We start from the raw sequence: 18141 nt of genomic DNA, 5'->3' as shown, positions 1-18141 counted from the left end.
AAATACAAAAATATAAGCGGGTGAGTAACTGAGCATCAGTATGTGAAAAATCGCATTGCGACTGTAATTTTTTTATAATTTCCAATATTTTTAAGTTTGTGTATGTGGAAAATGACATTGCGGCTGTATTTTCTTTTTAATATTCAATCCCTTCCATTTTTGAGCCATTAAAGTTACGATTTTGTAATTGCTTCAGCTGTTTCTGTAGTTGATACGAGTAAAACCAGGATAAAAATTTAATAAAAATTAAAAACGAAAGTTAAATGAAGTCTTAAAATAGGAATAAAGTTATGCCACACTCATTTTGTTTGAACATACACATACAAATATGCAGTTGCTTTATATTTAGGCATAGTTTAAAAGGAATATTAACTTGTAATGTATGATACATTGATTAACACTATAATATATATATATTAAAAAACCGTTAATTCATTTGTTGCAATTTTCCGTAGTGTGTGTGGGTTTTTTATACAAATTCTATACATATGTTTTTGTGGAAAGTTTGCAACAAAGCCGAAAAAAATTAACATTACATATTAGAGCGAGCTGCTGTTTCTTGCTACAAAAAATTCATTCATTCATTTCGGCTGCTAGTCAGCTTATACATATAATATTTTTGATTCGTTCTTCAAATACGTTTAGTTTATTTTAAATTAATTATACGGGAATTCACTAACAAAATTCCGCTTAATATTTCTTCTGTTTCGTTTTAGTCTTCGTATTTTTTTTCTTTTCTTTTTTCTTCTTTTTCAGTTTAACGCTTATTACTTCTATGGGCTAATAAAAATCAAGTCTTCTCTTAGAAATTGCTAACAGTGTAGAAAGCGTGGCGTGGCGCAGCGCCTGTGCATGTGTGAATGTATGCCTATGATGTGTATGCATGTATGTGGCGGGCGTGTGAAGGGGAGTGCAGTGTGCATGTTTGTTAAATAAGACCCCCTTCCCCGCACTTTAATTGCTAATCATATTCACTGCGCTTGTGGCCGCAATTGCAGTGACAGTGGCAGTAGTTGTGGCTGCAGCGGAGGTGGCGGTGGCGGCAGCGGTAGCTTTGGTGCCGTTATCTGCAATGCTATCACCACTACTGAGTGTGGCTTTCGCGGCATCACTTGTAGTTGTAGTTGCAGTGTTATCAGTGATACCCGCATCATTTTGATGCGTGACAGTATCCTCATTAGCATCACCAATTGTGCTTGCCACAGGTGGCGGCTCGATTTTTGCCGTTGCTACAACTTTGAATGCTGCCTTCACATTTTCATCTTCATTGGTTGTGCCTAACTTAGACGCTACCGATTGCTGTGGCTCTGTGATAGGTATTTGTTCGCCGTCTATCTCTTCTGCTATGACCTCGCCGTCATCCTTCTCCTCCTCATCCACTGCTGCATCTTCTTCTACATCCACGCTGCACGTGTTGTTGTAATCACAATCGGTAGTCACGCTGCGCTTGCTAATAAGCGTACTGGTGCTGCCACTTACGCTCAAACAAGCCGTATGCGAGACAGCCACAAGCGTGGCGGTTGTATGGCGATTATGCTGTAGCAGATCATTGATTTGTGAGAGCCGTGTTGCACTGGAAATGGGTGTACTAAGCTGTATGAAGCTGGTGCCACTACCACTGCCACTGCCATTGTCGCTGCCGCCGTCGCTGTCATTGCTGTTGAGTGCAGCGTTGCCTCTGTTGGTACAGGAAGTGGTTTTGATTGTGGTGTTATCGGCACAGCTGCTGCTGTTGTCGTTGGAGGTGGTGGTGGCGCTGCCATTGCCATCTCGGGTAGCGCCACCTGCTTCAACGCTACCTTCCTCACAGCCGCCGCTGTCGTCAATGCTAATGCAGCTGGGCGCTGTGGTGTCGACAAGCGCATAGCTGTTGGCGTTTTGGTACTGTGATGCGGCTGCGGTGGTTGTGGCGGTGCCGTATGGTGGCAGCGATGGTACGGCGCATGAGCTGTAGGTGGTTGGTGGTGGCAGCGTTGGCTGTGTGGATATGCCTGCCACTGTGGCGCTTTGCTGGTTGTGTTGTGGTAGATAACCAGCGCTTGATGTCTGCTGATAGGCTGTGTAGGTTGAGACCTGTAAGGTGGAAATCAGTGATCAATTCAAAGAGGCGTTTGAATTATTGAATTAATGAATTTTAAATTAAATTAAAATTAAAACTTAAAAATTAAATTAAATTCAATGTTAAATATTAAATCAAATTAAATTGAAAAACGTATGCCAGTTTTCATATAATGATGTATTGGCAAATTTAAATCAAAATTTCCATGTACACGGTGGCGCAAAATTAATCACCCTATTGGAAGATTTGTAATTTTTTCGAATGGCGTCGACATCTGTAGTATACAAACAGACAAGCAATGGACAAAGGAGCGCATAAAGGTCAAAATTAAGATGCCCATCATTCAAAACCTGTTTTTTAGTGAAAAAGTTGAAAATTGAAATTTGAAACGTTGAGCCATGAAGCACCGAGAGATTCGGTAACTCTGGTAAAACACACAGGCTAAAAAGCTCATTGTATTTAAAGCTCTAGAAAGTAAAGGGGTAGATAGTTAAGAACGAAAGGAGAAAAGTAGCAAAAGGAAAAGATAGGATAGAATAGAGCCAAAGAGGTAGTTAGACCTGTGAGAATTTTCCCGTTTTTATTTTTGGTAAAACTGAAAATATCCTCTCGTTTGGGAGAACGAATATTACTGGTTCTCATCACATCGGAACCCAAAATTCGTAGCCTTGCTCTAGCAAATGCGGCACACTCACAAAGAAAATGCTCAGTGTTATCCGCCACCTCTATGTAAGACAAGTAAATCGGGTCCTCAATGACTCCAATGGTGGTCATATGTTGACCCCAACGAACGTTGACCAACGTCTTTTCCTTCAAGTTTTAGAAGAAAGTTCAACAGTTTTCTGTTCGGGCTTATCACAAAAGTGAAAGGTTGAAAAAGTTATTCACAGACAAAATGGATGATTAATTTTGCACCACTTTGAGTGAAATTGTGTTTATGTGTGCATACAGCCAACGCAATCACTGAGCCAGTTTTGACGAGGTTTACGGTGTTTCGCACTTTCTTCATATAACAAATGCAAGACATTTGAAAAAAAAAATTATAAAAAATTAACGGAATTTTCAGCAATTTCAAAGTCGCACTTTGTTATACTGCATACCAAAATTTGTTCGAGAAATTCTAATTAAAGACCTTGGAATTGAGGTGAAAATATTGTGGATTTTTTTTTTTTTAATTTTGGTATAACGTTTGAAACTTGGATTTATATGGTCTTTGTTAGAAAATGAGCCATGGTTAGGTGAGGCTAGCCAGGTGGCTTGTATAAGGCAAGACACTCGGTGGCTTTAAGGCCCATTGTGAAACCTGCATTTGATTTTCATCTCCTAATTAAGCTGCTTAAACCAATTAGATATTATTTTTTAATTGGTCCCTCCAGTGAGACAATTTGGGAATTTCTCAGATCTTCAAAGAAATAATTGCTAAGATATTTAGCACGGCTTCTTGGAAGTGCAGGACATTCACAGAGGACGTGTTATACCGACTCTTCATCTCCACAACTCGTGCAGAAGTCATTGTGAGGCATACCCATTCTACTGGCTGGGATGCCAATAGCGCAGTGACCCATTATACACCTGTAAGGACGCTTGTAGTTGATCTGTTGACTCCAAGCAGACATTTTATCCTTCTAAGATTTATTTTGACCAGAGTGCTGCGGAGACCCTGCAGTTAGTGGTCAAAGACCACCTTTTATTGGTTTCCGCGTTTACGCTCAAGCCAATCGCAGTGCACAGTTCGTGTAGAGGAATGCTTATGTCCTCTATCACTCACTGAAGGTCAAGCTCAGAGCATTTCCTGGCACACTCTTGTGCTCTTTCATTTTCTTGGCTAAATGGGTTATATTTTTCTGCAAAAATAATGAACTTAAAAAAAAAATTTAGAAAAATAGTAAAAACTGGTCAAACTAATCAGCTTATTCGAATTGAATTGAAATATTGCAGCGGAACTTCTTTCGTTTAGCTCTTTGCCACTTCAGCTCTTATCCGTTGCCTTTCTATACTCCCTGTTCTATACTCTTAAGAATGAAGTTATTTGAATCGAGCACCATTCAATCGTTGTTGTGTGTCTGTGACATCATTTCTTGTTTCGTTATCTGCACGTAACTACCTGATCTCATAAGCTTCAACTCTACACTTTCAGTAAAGCTAACTATCATTTTTGGGCACAATTACAAGAGCTCTCATCGAATTCAATAGAATATTCAGTAGCCTTCACTTAGAGCATTGGCTTTCACAGTAAAGAAACATTTATGAGAAAGTCAAATTAATTTTTTTTTTGTCGGGACAACTAGCAAGTGCAGCACTCAGACATTAATTAAGTCCATTGTACTACACTTGGATTCCCTTTTTAATTTTCTTTAAATCTACCCGATCTCCGAAGAAATCTGAGTAGATCTTGTGGTGCCAAGGAGCCAAGATGGTCGCTTCTTAACACATCAGTGCCAAAGATCTCAAACCTGATTCGAGCGAAGGCGGGGCAGACACACAGGAAGTGGTTCGCCGTCTCATCCTCCTCTTCACAAGCTGGGCAGAGTACACTGTCTGAGATGCCCAACCTTTCCATGTGCTTTGCCCACAGAAAGTGGCCAGTCATCAGTCTAACCAGCCGTATGCACTCCCCTCTGCTTAATGACAGAAGGGTTTGCGACAGTCGATCGGACATGACAGGCAACATCAGTTTAGTCCATCTGCAGCCTCTCTTAGCCTGCCAAGCTCGCTTGTGGGTGGTAGTTACCCATTTGCTAGCCGTGGCTGTGATGGCCGCAGAAGGTAGTGGTAAAACTAAGGAGTCAGAGGTCTCGTTACCCGCAATACCCACGTGTAGTCAAATTAATACTTGAACAAATAATAACAACGTTCTAAATTCATGCTGGGCAGACTTCTCCGGCCGATTCTCATTATAATAACAAGAATTTATGTTAATTATAATAGAAGTAAAGGGTGTTACATAAACAATTTGAACTTCAAATTCTTTTTTCTTTTTGCAATTTGTTTTTAAATTACATACTTCTTCCAAACTATTCGGTATACTTATTAGAAATAATTTACTTAAAACCATTTTTATTGTTTATTAAAAAATATCCTTTCATCACAGCTCTGGCAATAAGCCACTGGCTATCGAGACTACGATAAAATTTCTAGGAGAGTTGGTTCTACGTTACCGGAACGACCTGGATTTATATCCGGCCAAGGACTGTCATTCCCCGTACATGTATGGGGAATGTTTATGCTGCAACAACAACAACAACTGTAATTAACAAGGAAGATTGGCAGTTCAATAATTATTTTCATCACACCAGTGAATAGAAATCGTTGTGCCTCTGTTTTCGTTTTCGCGCTGATGAGTACGGAAAAAAATTGGAGTTAAGAAATCAATTACCGAGGTGAATAATTTAATTTCAGTTGATGGAATTTCGACTACTGGGTGTTACTAATTTCGAGTCACCATTTAAACTTAGATTTCTCTTTCTTATATAAAATTTCCGGTAGTACTAACCTGTGTTTGTTGAACAGTCGCATAGTTCAAATTCTGGTGATATGCACTCACAGTGGCAGTGCTCGCGGAGACTCCGACCGCGCTACTGTAGGATGGCAGCATTTCGCCGTACACGGGTGCGGCAGTAGCTGAGCCCGCATATACACCCGCATCTAACGAGTCTAATTGATAATTTTGCTGTGTTGTCGCTTGCAACTCGGTTGTGCTTACGGCGCTGTAATGAGTGGTGCTGCTACTTTGTTGTTGATAATAATTGGCTGCCGGTTCGCTTGGGTATGCGGGAGAAGCGTAACCAGAGCTATAATTTGATTGTGTCTGCATGGCATAGTAGCTGTTGGGTAGTGCGGTGGCGTATGATGGCGTCGATGGTAGGGCGTTTGTGTGTGGACCGACAGCGGTAGCAGTTGTGGCACAGGCAGCGGATAAGCTGTAGCTGCTCACAGTACCACAGAGAGACGGATTCTGCTGTTGACGGTTCTCCATTTCCAGGCGCATGATTGTGTGTATGAAGTGGGTGCGCACACGTGTGGGATTAAATTCAACGCGTCCCACTGTGTTGCCACAGGCATCGCGCGTACAACCGCATGGAAACATGGCGCGATCGACCTGGTAAGGGAGAATAAGAAAAAATTAAGATCATTCACATGAAAAATATAGTAGTTACAGTAAGTTTATCGAAAAAAGTATTTTCTTTTACACTCACTTGACATTTGATGCCCGCTTGACTGCAGGCACACGACTCTGGATCACAGAACTCCACACACGCACAGCCGCACACCTCACGTGAGTTTCGTATGTCGCGGCATTCAATCTTCTCGGCTGCGTCGATCTTGCGCACACCAGCTGCTTTCAGCAGTGCACGCCGTTGCTTCGGTGACACCGGCTGCAGAAAGCCATTCGATTCAGCATCCAAATCGGAGCTACTGCCCTCGCTTAGGTAATCCTCTTCGGATTCCTCACTATCATCACTCGACGAACCACGTGGATTGATTTCCTGCAATTGTAGACGATGAGCACGCCGCAACTCAGCGGCATGTTCCGCCAGCGTAAGCGTTTTGAAGCCAATGTGGCGCGCGCCCATGCCCAGCGTACAACCGCCCGCCGAGGGTACACAACCGAAACCTTGCTGTCGTGGAAAGTAGTAAACTTGCACGTTTTCAAAATTGATGGAACGTTTAAGTTTTTTCACTTGTGTGCCGCCGGTGGTGGATAGCTGCGTTTGTTGTGACGAATCGCCAAGCGTATCATCCTCCTCGAGGCGACGCTTCAAATTCGAACGTACCGGTTTCGAAACTACTGTTAGTGGCGTCATGGCGGCGGCAGTAGCAACAACGGGCACAATCGCAGTGGAAGTAGCCGCTACGCTGTCTGCCAATGTCACATTCGACTCGCTGCTATTTATGGAGCAATAATTGCTCGGGGTATCTACGGATTTGCTGGCAGTAGGTGCACTTACGGCGCTGCTATCGCTGGGTGCCGCCAACTGGCTGGTGTCTGCCAGGCTGGTGAGCGTCGTCTGCAACGTGGATGTCTCACTGCCCAGTCCCGAGTCGGAACCATCGCTGCGTATCTCTTCCGCGTTCTCATCACGTTGAGTGCTTAGGATTGTTGCGTTATTGCTGCCGCTATCGCTGCTAGCGACCGCACTATTACGCTTCTCCTTGTCCGTAGTAGGAGAAGTAGTGAGATGTATCCGCAGTATGCTTGTGGACGTATCTAAATTCGTCCTGATTGGTAAGTCTTTTTCTGCATTTGGCGTTATAATGTTTGTCTTTAAATTGTCGATATTACTCCATAATAAATCGGCGCTTGTGGATGCCTCATCGTTCGTTGAGGAATCCAATGGATTCGAAGTATCCTTGATTGCCGAAATCGACGGCTGTGTGAAGTCATCGATGGCCAGTGGATCTTCGGAGGGCGCATCGGACGCAATGGAGGAATTTATGTCAACGTCGCCGAGTACAATGATTTCGCTATCTAAAATATTAAAAAAAAAAAAAACAAATTTTAATTAAATATTAATTTTGCCAGAATGTACACATTTTTTTTTAATTAAATTCTACAGAAAAATAGTAAATTCTTAAAACCAAAAGGAAAAAAATGAATGTTCGGTTATTACGTGTCACGAATCTGCTCAACTGGCCAGCAGACATCTTCGTTCGTTGGAGTTTGCGAATGTAGATTTTATTATTCCCGCTTCACGGATAGTTTTTATATACAGTTAAAATCTTTAAAAAGGTAGAGAATTGCAGGCGTATCAAAATTATGAAAGAGGGATTTATTACAATTCACAAGGTGGATATCACCTTCAACGATCGTACTTCGTCGGACCCGAAGAGATGCGCGAGCTACTTTAGCCGGCAATTTATATTGCATCCTCCGGTCGACAGATCCAAGCGTTGTGCCACCAGACGGCTGCACAAACTGCCCTACAACAGTGCACCGCTTACTTTCACCAGCGACGAGGTTCAGGGGGCCATCAAACACATGAAACCATCAAAAGCCATTGGCCCCGACGGACTAAACATGCTGATGCTGAAAAAGCTGGGTCCATTGGGAGTAGAATATCTCACAAAGGTCTTCAACCTGTCTATGGCCACTCTCATCATTCCTGATAAGTGGAAATTAGGGAGAGTGGTCCCACTGCTGAAGCCTGGGAAACCCGCCAACCAAGGGGAGTCTTATCGTCCGATAACTCTCCTTTCCCCAGTAGTGAAGACACTTGAGGCCCTTCTACTCCCACTCCTCACTCAACACCTGACTCCAGCCCCACACCAGCATGGTTTCCGTAGAGTGCACAGTACCACCACGGCACTCACCGTCATAAACACCCAGGTAAACCGCGGCCTTAACCAAAACCGCCCCTGCGAGAGGACTGTCCTAGTAGCGTTGGACCTACAAAAGGCTTTCGACACAGTCAGCCACACCACGCTACTAGATGACATTTTACAGTCGACACTCCCGCCAGGGCTGAAGAGGTGGACCGCGAACTACCTGAGTGGTCGTCACTCGTCGGTAGTATTTCGAGACCAAACCTCAAAACAAAGAAAAATAAAGCAAGGAGTACCGCAGGGTGGTGTCCTTTCACCCTTGCTTTTTAATTTCTATATTTCGAAACTCCCCCAGCCACCAGAGGGAGTCTCATTGGTCTCATATGCCGACGACTGCACGATAATGGCGTCGGGCAATGACATTGATGGCCTATGCTCAAAAGTAAACGACTACCTCGCCAGCCTTTCTCGCTTCTTCACTGCGAGAAACTTAAAACTTTCTCCCACGAAATCCACGGCGACCCTATTTACCACCTGGACAAAGGAGGTCAAGCTGCCACTTCAGGTTCACGTCGATGATACCCCAATTCCGACGATAAACAACCCCAGAATTTTGGGAGTCACCTTTGACAGCTTGCTCTCCTTCTCGGCGCACACAACCGCTATTGCAACGAGAGTACAGAATCGCAACAAGGTCCTCAAGTCGCTTGCCGGCAGCACTTGGGGCAAAGACAAAGAAATGTTGCTGTCGACTTTCAAAGCAATAGGCCGACCGGTTCTGAACTATGCCGCGCCTGTCTGGTCGCCTGGAACCAGTGATACGCAGTGGACGAAGCTTCAGACCTGCCAGAATACTGCCATCAGGACCGCGACAGGATGTCTCCTGATGTCCCCTTTTCACCACTTACATGACGAGGCGCACATGCTCCCGGTTAAGGAGCATAACAAAATGCTCGGCAAGCAGTTTCTGCTTGGGTGTCACCGTAGGCCTCACCCATGCAGACACCTGCTCGAGCCTGAGCCACCTCCCAGGCACATCAGGAGACACTTCCTCAACTACGTGGACGAGATCCAGGACAAAACGGACAGACCTCTCCAGGATCAGACAGTATACAGACAGGCTATTAACGACATTCATCGGGAGACACTTACCACCTTCCTAAGCTCCCGACCCCCGAATGCCGTTATCGGAGTCTAACCACCACCTATCGCAGACGAAGAGCTCCAGCTTCCTCGAGAGTCCCGCGTAATCTTGGCACAACTACGTTCTGGATATTGTAGCAGGTTAAACTCCTACCTATCCAGAATCGACCCCGACATACTAAACATATGTCCTGCATGTGAAGGTACCCCGCACGACACTAACCACCTCTTCACATGCCCCATCAAACCCACTCATCTAACACCTCTCTCCCTCTGGACCCAACCCGTCGAAACTGCCAGTTTCCTGGGCCTACCGTTAGATGAGCTAGACGAAGACGACCGGTAATTTACACTACACTGACAGGGCGAAGATACTGCTACAACAACAACAACAACAATTCACAAGAGAACTACGTCCTCTGCCATGCCAAAAGCTGCTCATAAAAATCATTTGCCGTTCAGAGTCGGATTTAAGCTGTTGGTCCCTCCTGTTGCGGAACAACATCAAGACGAACGCCACAAATAGGAGGAGGAGCTCGACCAAACACCTGACAGGAGTATAGGCGGCAATTATATTTTGTTTTTTGTATAAGAGACCTGCTAGATTTATGGATTAGTAGAATAATTCGGAGTCCAAGACGGTCGATGAAATAAAATTTCAAGTCGCCCCAGTAACTTGTGCTTTTTTCAAAATTAACGCTTTGCCTACCGACCGGATAAAATAGATCCGAATAAGATTTTATTGTATTCCCTGAAACTCTGTTACTTTCTTTATTTCTAAATCTTCTGTAATATTCTAACATTGTTATTTTTAAATAATTGGACCATCCAGAGCCAGTTCTCTTATCAAACTTAAGATAGAACTGGGTTTGCTCTGAGCGTACTTGCCTTTCTTCTGGCTGCCAATGGCCAAAATGTCCCAATCTTTTCCACGCTATAGCGCTGCATTCAAGGAGAAAGTGCATGGGGATATCCTGGGACTGGTCACAGAAACAATCAGAGTCAGTGGACAACATCCGGATCATGTGCAGATGACTGCGCAGTCTGCAATGGCCTGTGATAATGCCCATGAGTTATCGAAATTTTTAAACCTCTTTTAGTTGTACCCCGGGAGGGATCTGGCCTGGCGTAGCCTCATAGTTTGATGCCAGCTAACCTTCCTTAGCCTTAGTTTATCACTCCTAAGCTTCTCCTTAATGGTGTGCTGTCCCATAGCAAGGAAGAGCTCGGGGGCTATTAATGACGAGGCCGTAGCATCTTTCGCCAATGCGTCCGCTACTTCAATCCTAGTTATTCCGCTGTGTCCTGGGACCTAAATTAGCCAGTTGCGATTGCGCGTACCTAACAAGATTCAGTTTCTCGATACACTCAAGGTCCAGTGAGTACTTAATCTCACAGGGTAACAAAGCTTTGTGTGCCGCCTACCTGTCGCTCAGAATGGCAATTCGCTCATTCCGGAACTTCCTATCTAATTTAATATCTGCACACAAACGGAGCCAGACTCCTGCGCTTTGAAGATGCTTGGAAAACTACCCATCGGCACAGAACGCTATGTTTCAGCGCCTATGCCTTCTGGCGTCCCCGAGCCATCTTTGTACCACTGCAGGGTACAATTCTGCAGTTTATGTACTTTCAAATGCAGGTCTACTCACGTTTACCTTGTCGCACAGTTCAATTCTGTTTGTATTTAAACATGGATAATTTTCTCAAAACTAAATTCGTCTCTGTAAAATAATTTTCATCGAAAAGTTTATATAAGGTTGGCAAAGAAGTCTTGCGGTATTTCCGCAAGCTTGTCTTTGCAAGCGCGTAGTTCTGGTTGTATTCGTCGCATCGGTTCACGCTAGAGCTTTTTGGAAAGCTCTTTTCACGTGCTAACACGTGTTTGATTAATTGCTGTTTGCTTTTAGTCGTTCGTGAGTTATAGCGTCGCAAACATGGAGCAAAATAAAGAGAAAATACGGCATATTTTAGAGTACTACTACGATAAAGGCAAAAATGCATCTCATGCTGCCAATAAAATTTGTGCAGCTTATGGACCCGATACAGTTTCCATTTCCACCGCACAACGATGGTTTCAACGTTTTCGTTCTGGTGCAGAGGTGATCGAAGATGCGCCACGGTCCGGAAGGCCTGTCGTCGAAAATTGCGATAAAATCGCTGAATTGATCGAAAGAGACCGGCATAGTAGCAGCCGTAGCATCGGCCAAGAGCTGGGCTTGAGTCATCAAACCGTTTTAAACCATTTGAAGAAGCTTGGATTCAAAAAGAAGCTCGATGTATGGGTGCCACACGACTTGACGCAAAGAAACATTTTTGCCCGTATGGATGCATGCGAGTCGCTTCTGAATCGCAACAAAATCGAGCCGTTTTTGAAGCGGATGGTGACTGGCGATGAAAAGTGGGTCACTTACGACAACGTGAAGCGCAAACGGTCGTGGTCGAAAAGCGGTGAAGCTGCCCAGACGGCGGTCAAGCCTGGATTGACGGCCAGGAAGGTTCTTCTGTGTGTTTGGTGGGATTGGCAGAACGCTCAATTCGGAGCTGTCTGCCAACAACTGGACCGCTTGAATGCAGCACTTATGCAGAAGAGGCCATCTTTGATCAACAGAGGCCGAATTGTCTTCCATCAGGACAACGCCAGGCCACACACATCTTTGGTGACACGCCAGAAGCTCCGGGAGCTCGGATGGGAGGTTCTTTTGCATCCACCGTATAGTCCGGATCTCGCCCCAAGTGATTACCACCTATTTCTGTCCATGGCGAACGAGCTTGGTAGTCGGAAGTTGGCCACAAGAGAGTCCTGTGAAAATTGGCTCTCCGAGTTTTTTGACAATAGGGAAGCGAGCTTCTATTAGAGGGGCATTATGAAGTTGGTATCTCATTGGGAACTCGTCATCGAACAAAACGGCGCATATTTGACTTAAATCGCATTTTTATAACCAATTTTATGAACAACTGAAAATTCAATAAAAATACCGCAAGACTTTTTTGACAACCTTATATCTTTTTGCTTACCTTCAAAGTGTCGCTCTTGATGGCTTGCTAATTCCAAAAATGTCTCTTCGACATCTTCTTCTTCCGTGATAACCTCCTCTTCTGCAGTATCCTCTCCACCACCAGCCGTACCATCATCACTCACCAGCGAAATTGCCTCTGCGCCTTCTGCTGGATACTCATCGTATTCACCTTGTGAATCAGCATCAATGGCATCGCTGTGATCGCGTAATGAGTCATGCGATTGCAGCTCTACACTTTCGCCACCATCTCCATCTACTTCGTCCGTTAGGTTTTCCACCGAAGTAACACGATTTAACGGTCGACGCAGCATCACACTGCTCTTAATTTGCAATTCAATATCGTCGTCCTCTGCGTCATCGAAGTCGGCACGGCCATTCAGCTCTTCACCGTTAATCGCATTTACTGTGGCGCTATTACCATTTACAAAATTCAATTTATTCAATTCTATTCGCTTCATATCTTCGTCCTTTCTTTGTTCGAAAATAACTTGAGAAATCCTATTTTCTTCTGTGTGCCTCCGCTCACTGTTTTCTTGCGTTGCCTCGCTTTGTATGCGAATTACTCTTGTTGCTTCGACGCCAACCTCTTCAGCGCCGGGTTCTACTTCACTATCAGCTATTGTTGTAGTACTGCCAAAAATCGCACTGCCGCTTGCATTCTTCTGTATATAGTTAATGAAATTCTTGATTGGTCTAAACATTCTATCTGAGAAAATTGCCGTTGACAAACTGCCTCGTATTCAACGAACTGTTTGTTCTGCTGTCTTAACAGCTGCTCCTGGAACAACCGAGCTGAAGTGGGCAAATTGGTTGTTGGAGAATTTTGCACAACACGGTAAATGGCATCTGAAAAGAATATGAGATAAATATAATATATTGTGGATAAATTGCTAGCAAGGCCTACAGAATTGTTGGATTTTCTTCAGTTGAATGCATTAAAAATAATTAGCCTATTTTGGGGGAATTATGACAGAGTAAAACTCGTTGAATGCTAAAAAATCCGGGCTCCTACGTTCCCCTAGTCCGGCAGCATTCCCCATTCACCTCAGCAGCATTCCCCTAAAACTCATGTTACAACAACGCATTAACGATTGTTGCCGTGAGCGGCTAAGTGCTCTTTCGGGAGTAATTCGAATATGACGCAAAAAGAATACCGGAATGGCCCGCATGTATAGCCAGCCAAGGACTTGTAACTCCAGTACCATTCCCCGTAGATGTATAAGGAATGTTTATGCTGCTTAAACAACAACAATGGAGTACATAATGAAAGAGCTGACAGCGGAAGACTTTCAGCGCTGTTTTGAACAATGGAGCTTTGTAGGAAAAGAGGGGAAATGTTGTACTCGTAGATAATAAGTGAACATATTTGAAATCGAAAAAAATTGCTATACAGTGTCAGTTTATTTTTTAATGGCCACACCTGGTATTTGCTAATTCAATGATAACACAGGTCTGCAAAAATATGGGTTCGGAATGTTCTATAAAAGTGTAGTGTCATTTCCGAAGTAATTTTTTGCGTAGAATCCGAATCCGGGGTTTAAATTACTCTATCACGTCAGGATTTTGAGATATCCTAACGTAAAAGTGCAAACAACGCTGGTTTTGCCTATTTTTGAGGTTATGTAGCTACGAAGATTTTGCTCTTCATAAAAAAGTAGACGTGGTATTTTAAATTATAAGTCTTCCTCTTTTAAATGCCGTTGAGTTTGCTCAAATATCTTAATTTTTCACTGAGATATCGCATTTTGAAGTTTCCATGTTTGTGAATTTTTCGATATTCGAAAATCCATTGAGATAACATGAGACGTGATACGGTCGATTACATAGTCACAAACATGGAGACTTCAAAATGCGATATCTCAGTGAAAAATAAAGATATTTGAGCAAACTCAACGGCATTTAAAAGAGGAAGACTTATAATTTAAAATACCACGTCTACTTTTTTATGAAGAGCAAAATCTTCGTAGCTACATAACCTCAAAAATAGGCAAAACCAGCGTTGTTTGCACTTTTACGTTAGGATATCTCAAAATCCTGACATGATAGAGTAATTTAAACCCCGGATTCGGATTCTACGCAAAAAATTACTTCGAAAATGACACTACACTTTCCTAGAACAAAACGTTGTTGACCTGTGTAATCGGTATAAGATGAAGTTTATACAAAGATACAGGTGCGCCCGCTTTTTGGGAGACTTTACTCATTACAAATTGGTTGCCACCTCGATGTCAATGGACCCATATTACAAACGTGGCAATTTGATAATATAGTATTATTATATTCACGCCTAACAATTTTCAATTCACTCCTATGTAATGTAAAACCACAATAAATTACCTGAAAACTGTACTATACTTAACTGTAGTACACAGCTTTTTCTTTGCTATCATCAATTAATAAAAGGAATGGTTTTTAGCGCAGAAGAAACCTTAAGGAAAAATAAGCATAGCATAAAAATATGCCATGGGAAAGAGTTAAAGCGAGCGCTTTAATAAAATAATGCAGTATAATAAAGCTAAACAACATTTTTGAAAGAAGAAAAAGTATACAAAAAACGGCCGGGGCGTATAGGTTGCGATTTTCAATAAATGCGAATGAAAGAAAATGTAGGTGAAACTTATGCATCCCCCCCTATGAGTGGGCGTAAACGCTAGAGACTTTTACAATAAGGAAATATGGATAGGGCTTGCGATGGCAGCATGCCGATGATAGTTGCAGTCTAGTGATAACTGCAATGATTGCACGGATAAATACTAAAAATTGAGCGTTGCATTTATGTGTGCGTACAAGTTATTTTGTATATATGCATACGTGCGCACCGATGCTACCGTCCCAACGGTGTACGTGATCTAAGCATGTGTGTATGCGTTAGCTAAGGAAAGAGTAGGGAGACGATGTTATTATATATTGAAGAAATTATTACTGCTGCTGCTGCTGCATTCAAAAAGCTATGACATTTATTTTTCATGCATTACCTCTTTCTTTTCTTTAGCTTTTAGTAGTTGCAGTGTTGCGTGCGCATGGAAAATTGGATAAAATAAACAACTTGAGTTTTTGAGTTTGAAAAGTTACACATGCAGTGGGTTGCATGTGTACTAAGATAGGGGTAAGGTTGGATGAAGCAAATTTGTTGGCAGGAGTAATAGGTAACCGTATTGTTTTAGATTTATTCCCTTCTGTTGTTGCTCTACTTGTAGTACTCTCTCGATATACACACACTCGTATGTTATTACAATAGGGAAATAATGTAATAATTAATATTGATTGCCAAGCAAAATATGTTAAGCAAAACAACATGACTACAGTTGAGAGAGCATACATATGTACATACATACGTAAGTAGGTGGCTTTGAGATCACTAAGGGAATGTTGTAAAGGTCCAGCTTTGAGTAGATACTTTTTAGGATTGTTACAAATCTATGCAAAAATGAGCTTGAAGACTGACTCGGTAACGCATACCTACATACATATGTACATACATGCATGGGCAACCAATTTTGTTTGTAAAAATGGCTCAATAGGTTATATAAGTTCTTATTAGGCGGAACGAATCAATGCTACTACCTACCAAAGGGCATGTCAAAGCTTGCAAAAGTTAAAAAAAATAATTAAAAACAAATTAAATAAAATGCAGAATCAAGAGTTCTTCAAAATTGAAACGCGTCATATTGTGTTGCCCAAAGCGCTAAGTATTAAATTTTGTAATATATGGCTTTAAACTCAATTATCTCATGGACTACACTTATCTTTATCAAAACAGATACGACACTGTCGTCTGTAAGCTGGCAATTTATAAATCGGCATTACTATTATTTAGCGAAATGCGATTTGCGCTAACAAATTTAATAGTCTTGGATGTCTGTAGGCTACATCAAGAAACAATGCAAACAATGAAACATTGAAAGAGCCAAATTTCTATCTACGAAATGCAGCTGGAATATTAGGAAATGGAAGCATTTTTAAAGCGAAAATTAGTGGTGTTGGTGTTGGTGTTGATATTGAAAAGGATTAGTAATATAATTGCTGCTCTATTGAAGCGCCCACAACTGAGAAACAGCAAGACAAATGCCAAACGACATACATTTTTGATGAGCAGCCAACACAACATGGGACTTCGCACACTTAGATTCTCACTTGTTTCCGTATTTTACTAATATTCTTATTGGACTAAGTTCTAAACCAAAAACCCAGAATTCATTCCAAACGATTGAATAATTCCTCTACTCAAAGAATGCCGAAAGATCATAGAAAAATATAGCATACAGTTAATTGAATGAAGTTCATAAAGGAATCTTTCATTTTTACTTAAATTTGTTACCCAACTTTTTAGATAACCCAATCGATATTATTTATATGAAAATACCTTTATTGATCCTTTTTTTTGCTTGCGCTATCCAGCGTAAATTTTATTTACAATCCACTTGTTAAACCTGCTGCGGCAGCTGACCTTTATATAAAACTGAAAATCAGGGACAGATGCGTATTTTTTCTTGTGTGCGCCTTAAGCTGGCGACTTTTTTGCCTCACTCCGCACGGCTGTTATGCTATTCTACCAAATTCCGATAATTAAATTGCCTTATGAAGCTAAAACGTTTCCAAAGCGTTATTTTTGGGGAAAAATTTGCACTGAATTACTCAATCCTGTAAAAAAACGTACCGCATTTGCTGCGCGTTTTGCCAAAATTTACTTTACACTGATTTTTTCACATCACACACGTTCTGACGTTTCACTTTTTTTCAATAACGGCACCCGTCTTTTTTCTGCTATTTCTTTAGAAGAAATGAATTTTCTTGCTCTTATATATTTATTTTCTTTCAATTTTATAAAAATCTTTTATTTTTTTAACTCAGTTACGTTGCATTTTCATTAAATTATTTTATCTCAAATATTCATACAATTTTCTACAGCTCACAGCTTCTTCATTATCGCCTTTTTGGGACGACGAATTTTACTGCCGCTCTACTTCTTGGTAAATGTTTTACTTAGTTTGTTATAATTTGTATTACAAAGTTTTCTTTCTTAACATTTTCACGCATTTTGCGGATTTTTTTGCATTTATTTACATAATTTCTGCATTGAAAATGGCAGGATTTGAATTTTCACAAATTTTCTCACGACTTTTCATTTCCATTTCGGACGTTTTCATAGTTTGCCACTTCTGCTTCTACGATTGTCTTTTTCGTACCTATGTCGTTCTACGCACATTCGTTGAAGAATTTTGAATGTAGGGTTGCATTTGGTTCAGCGGATGATTAACGAAATTTGTTGCAGATAAACTATAACTTTTTTTTAGCTTGGGGTAACATATTTCGATATATCAATTAAATTGTTTTTGCTGGTTTAGGTAGCTTTGAGCTATAAGAGCTTGCGTTTAATTTATTGTATATAGTTATATTACAATGTTACATACTACTATACTTAGTTACATGATCACCCTATTCCTATATTATACCTACTCTTAATTCTAACTTAATCTTACTCTTATATTTAATTACTTATGCTAACTCTAATGTAAACCAACAACTGCTTTACATACTTTCTCACACTCTACACCCACACGCTTACTCACGCACTCAACATACACACAACATTCATTCCTACATTCATTTGCTAGCTTTACTTTTTCCCATTCTCATTAAATGTAAATATTAGTT

The 18141-nt window shown here is 41.6% G+C and overlaps 1 protein-coding gene across 2 annotated transcripts; it reads right to left on the bottom strand.

The window, feature by feature from the left end:
• Window positions 1-302: 302 nt before the first annotated feature.
• Window positions 303-17624, bottom strand: LOC129247347 (platelet binding protein GspB). 2 transcript variants are annotated; one of them, XM_054886454.1, is made up of 6 exons: window positions 17383-17624; window positions 16850-17070; window positions 12485-13332; window positions 6256-7529; window positions 5553-6158; window positions 303-2073 (listed from the first exon to the last, which is right to left on the bottom strand). In XM_054886454.1, the coding sequence occupies exons 3-6, from the start codon at window positions 13185-13187 to the stop codon at window positions 955-957; spliced, it is 3702 nt and encodes a 1233-aa protein (XP_054742429.1). In that variant the 5' UTR covers window positions 13188-13332; window positions 16850-17070; window positions 17383-17624; the 3' UTR covers window positions 303-954. The 2 variants fall into 2 exon arrangements, with proteins under 2 accessions (XP_054742429.1, XP_054742428.1); XM_054886453.1 differs by having other exon boundaries at window positions 16850-17624.
• Between the last annotated feature and the right edge of the window lie 517 nt (window positions 17625-18141).

The sequence above is a fragment of the Anastrepha obliqua genome, chromosome 5 (assembly GCF_027943255.1).
Source record: "Anastrepha obliqua isolate idAnaObli1 chromosome 5, idAnaObli1_1.0, whole genome shotgun sequence".
NCBI lineage: Eukaryota > Metazoa > Arthropoda > Insecta > Diptera > Tephritidae > Anastrepha > Anastrepha obliqua.
Note: the sequence above shows the minus strand (reverse complement) of the source record. Positions and strands in the feature narration are given on the sequence as shown.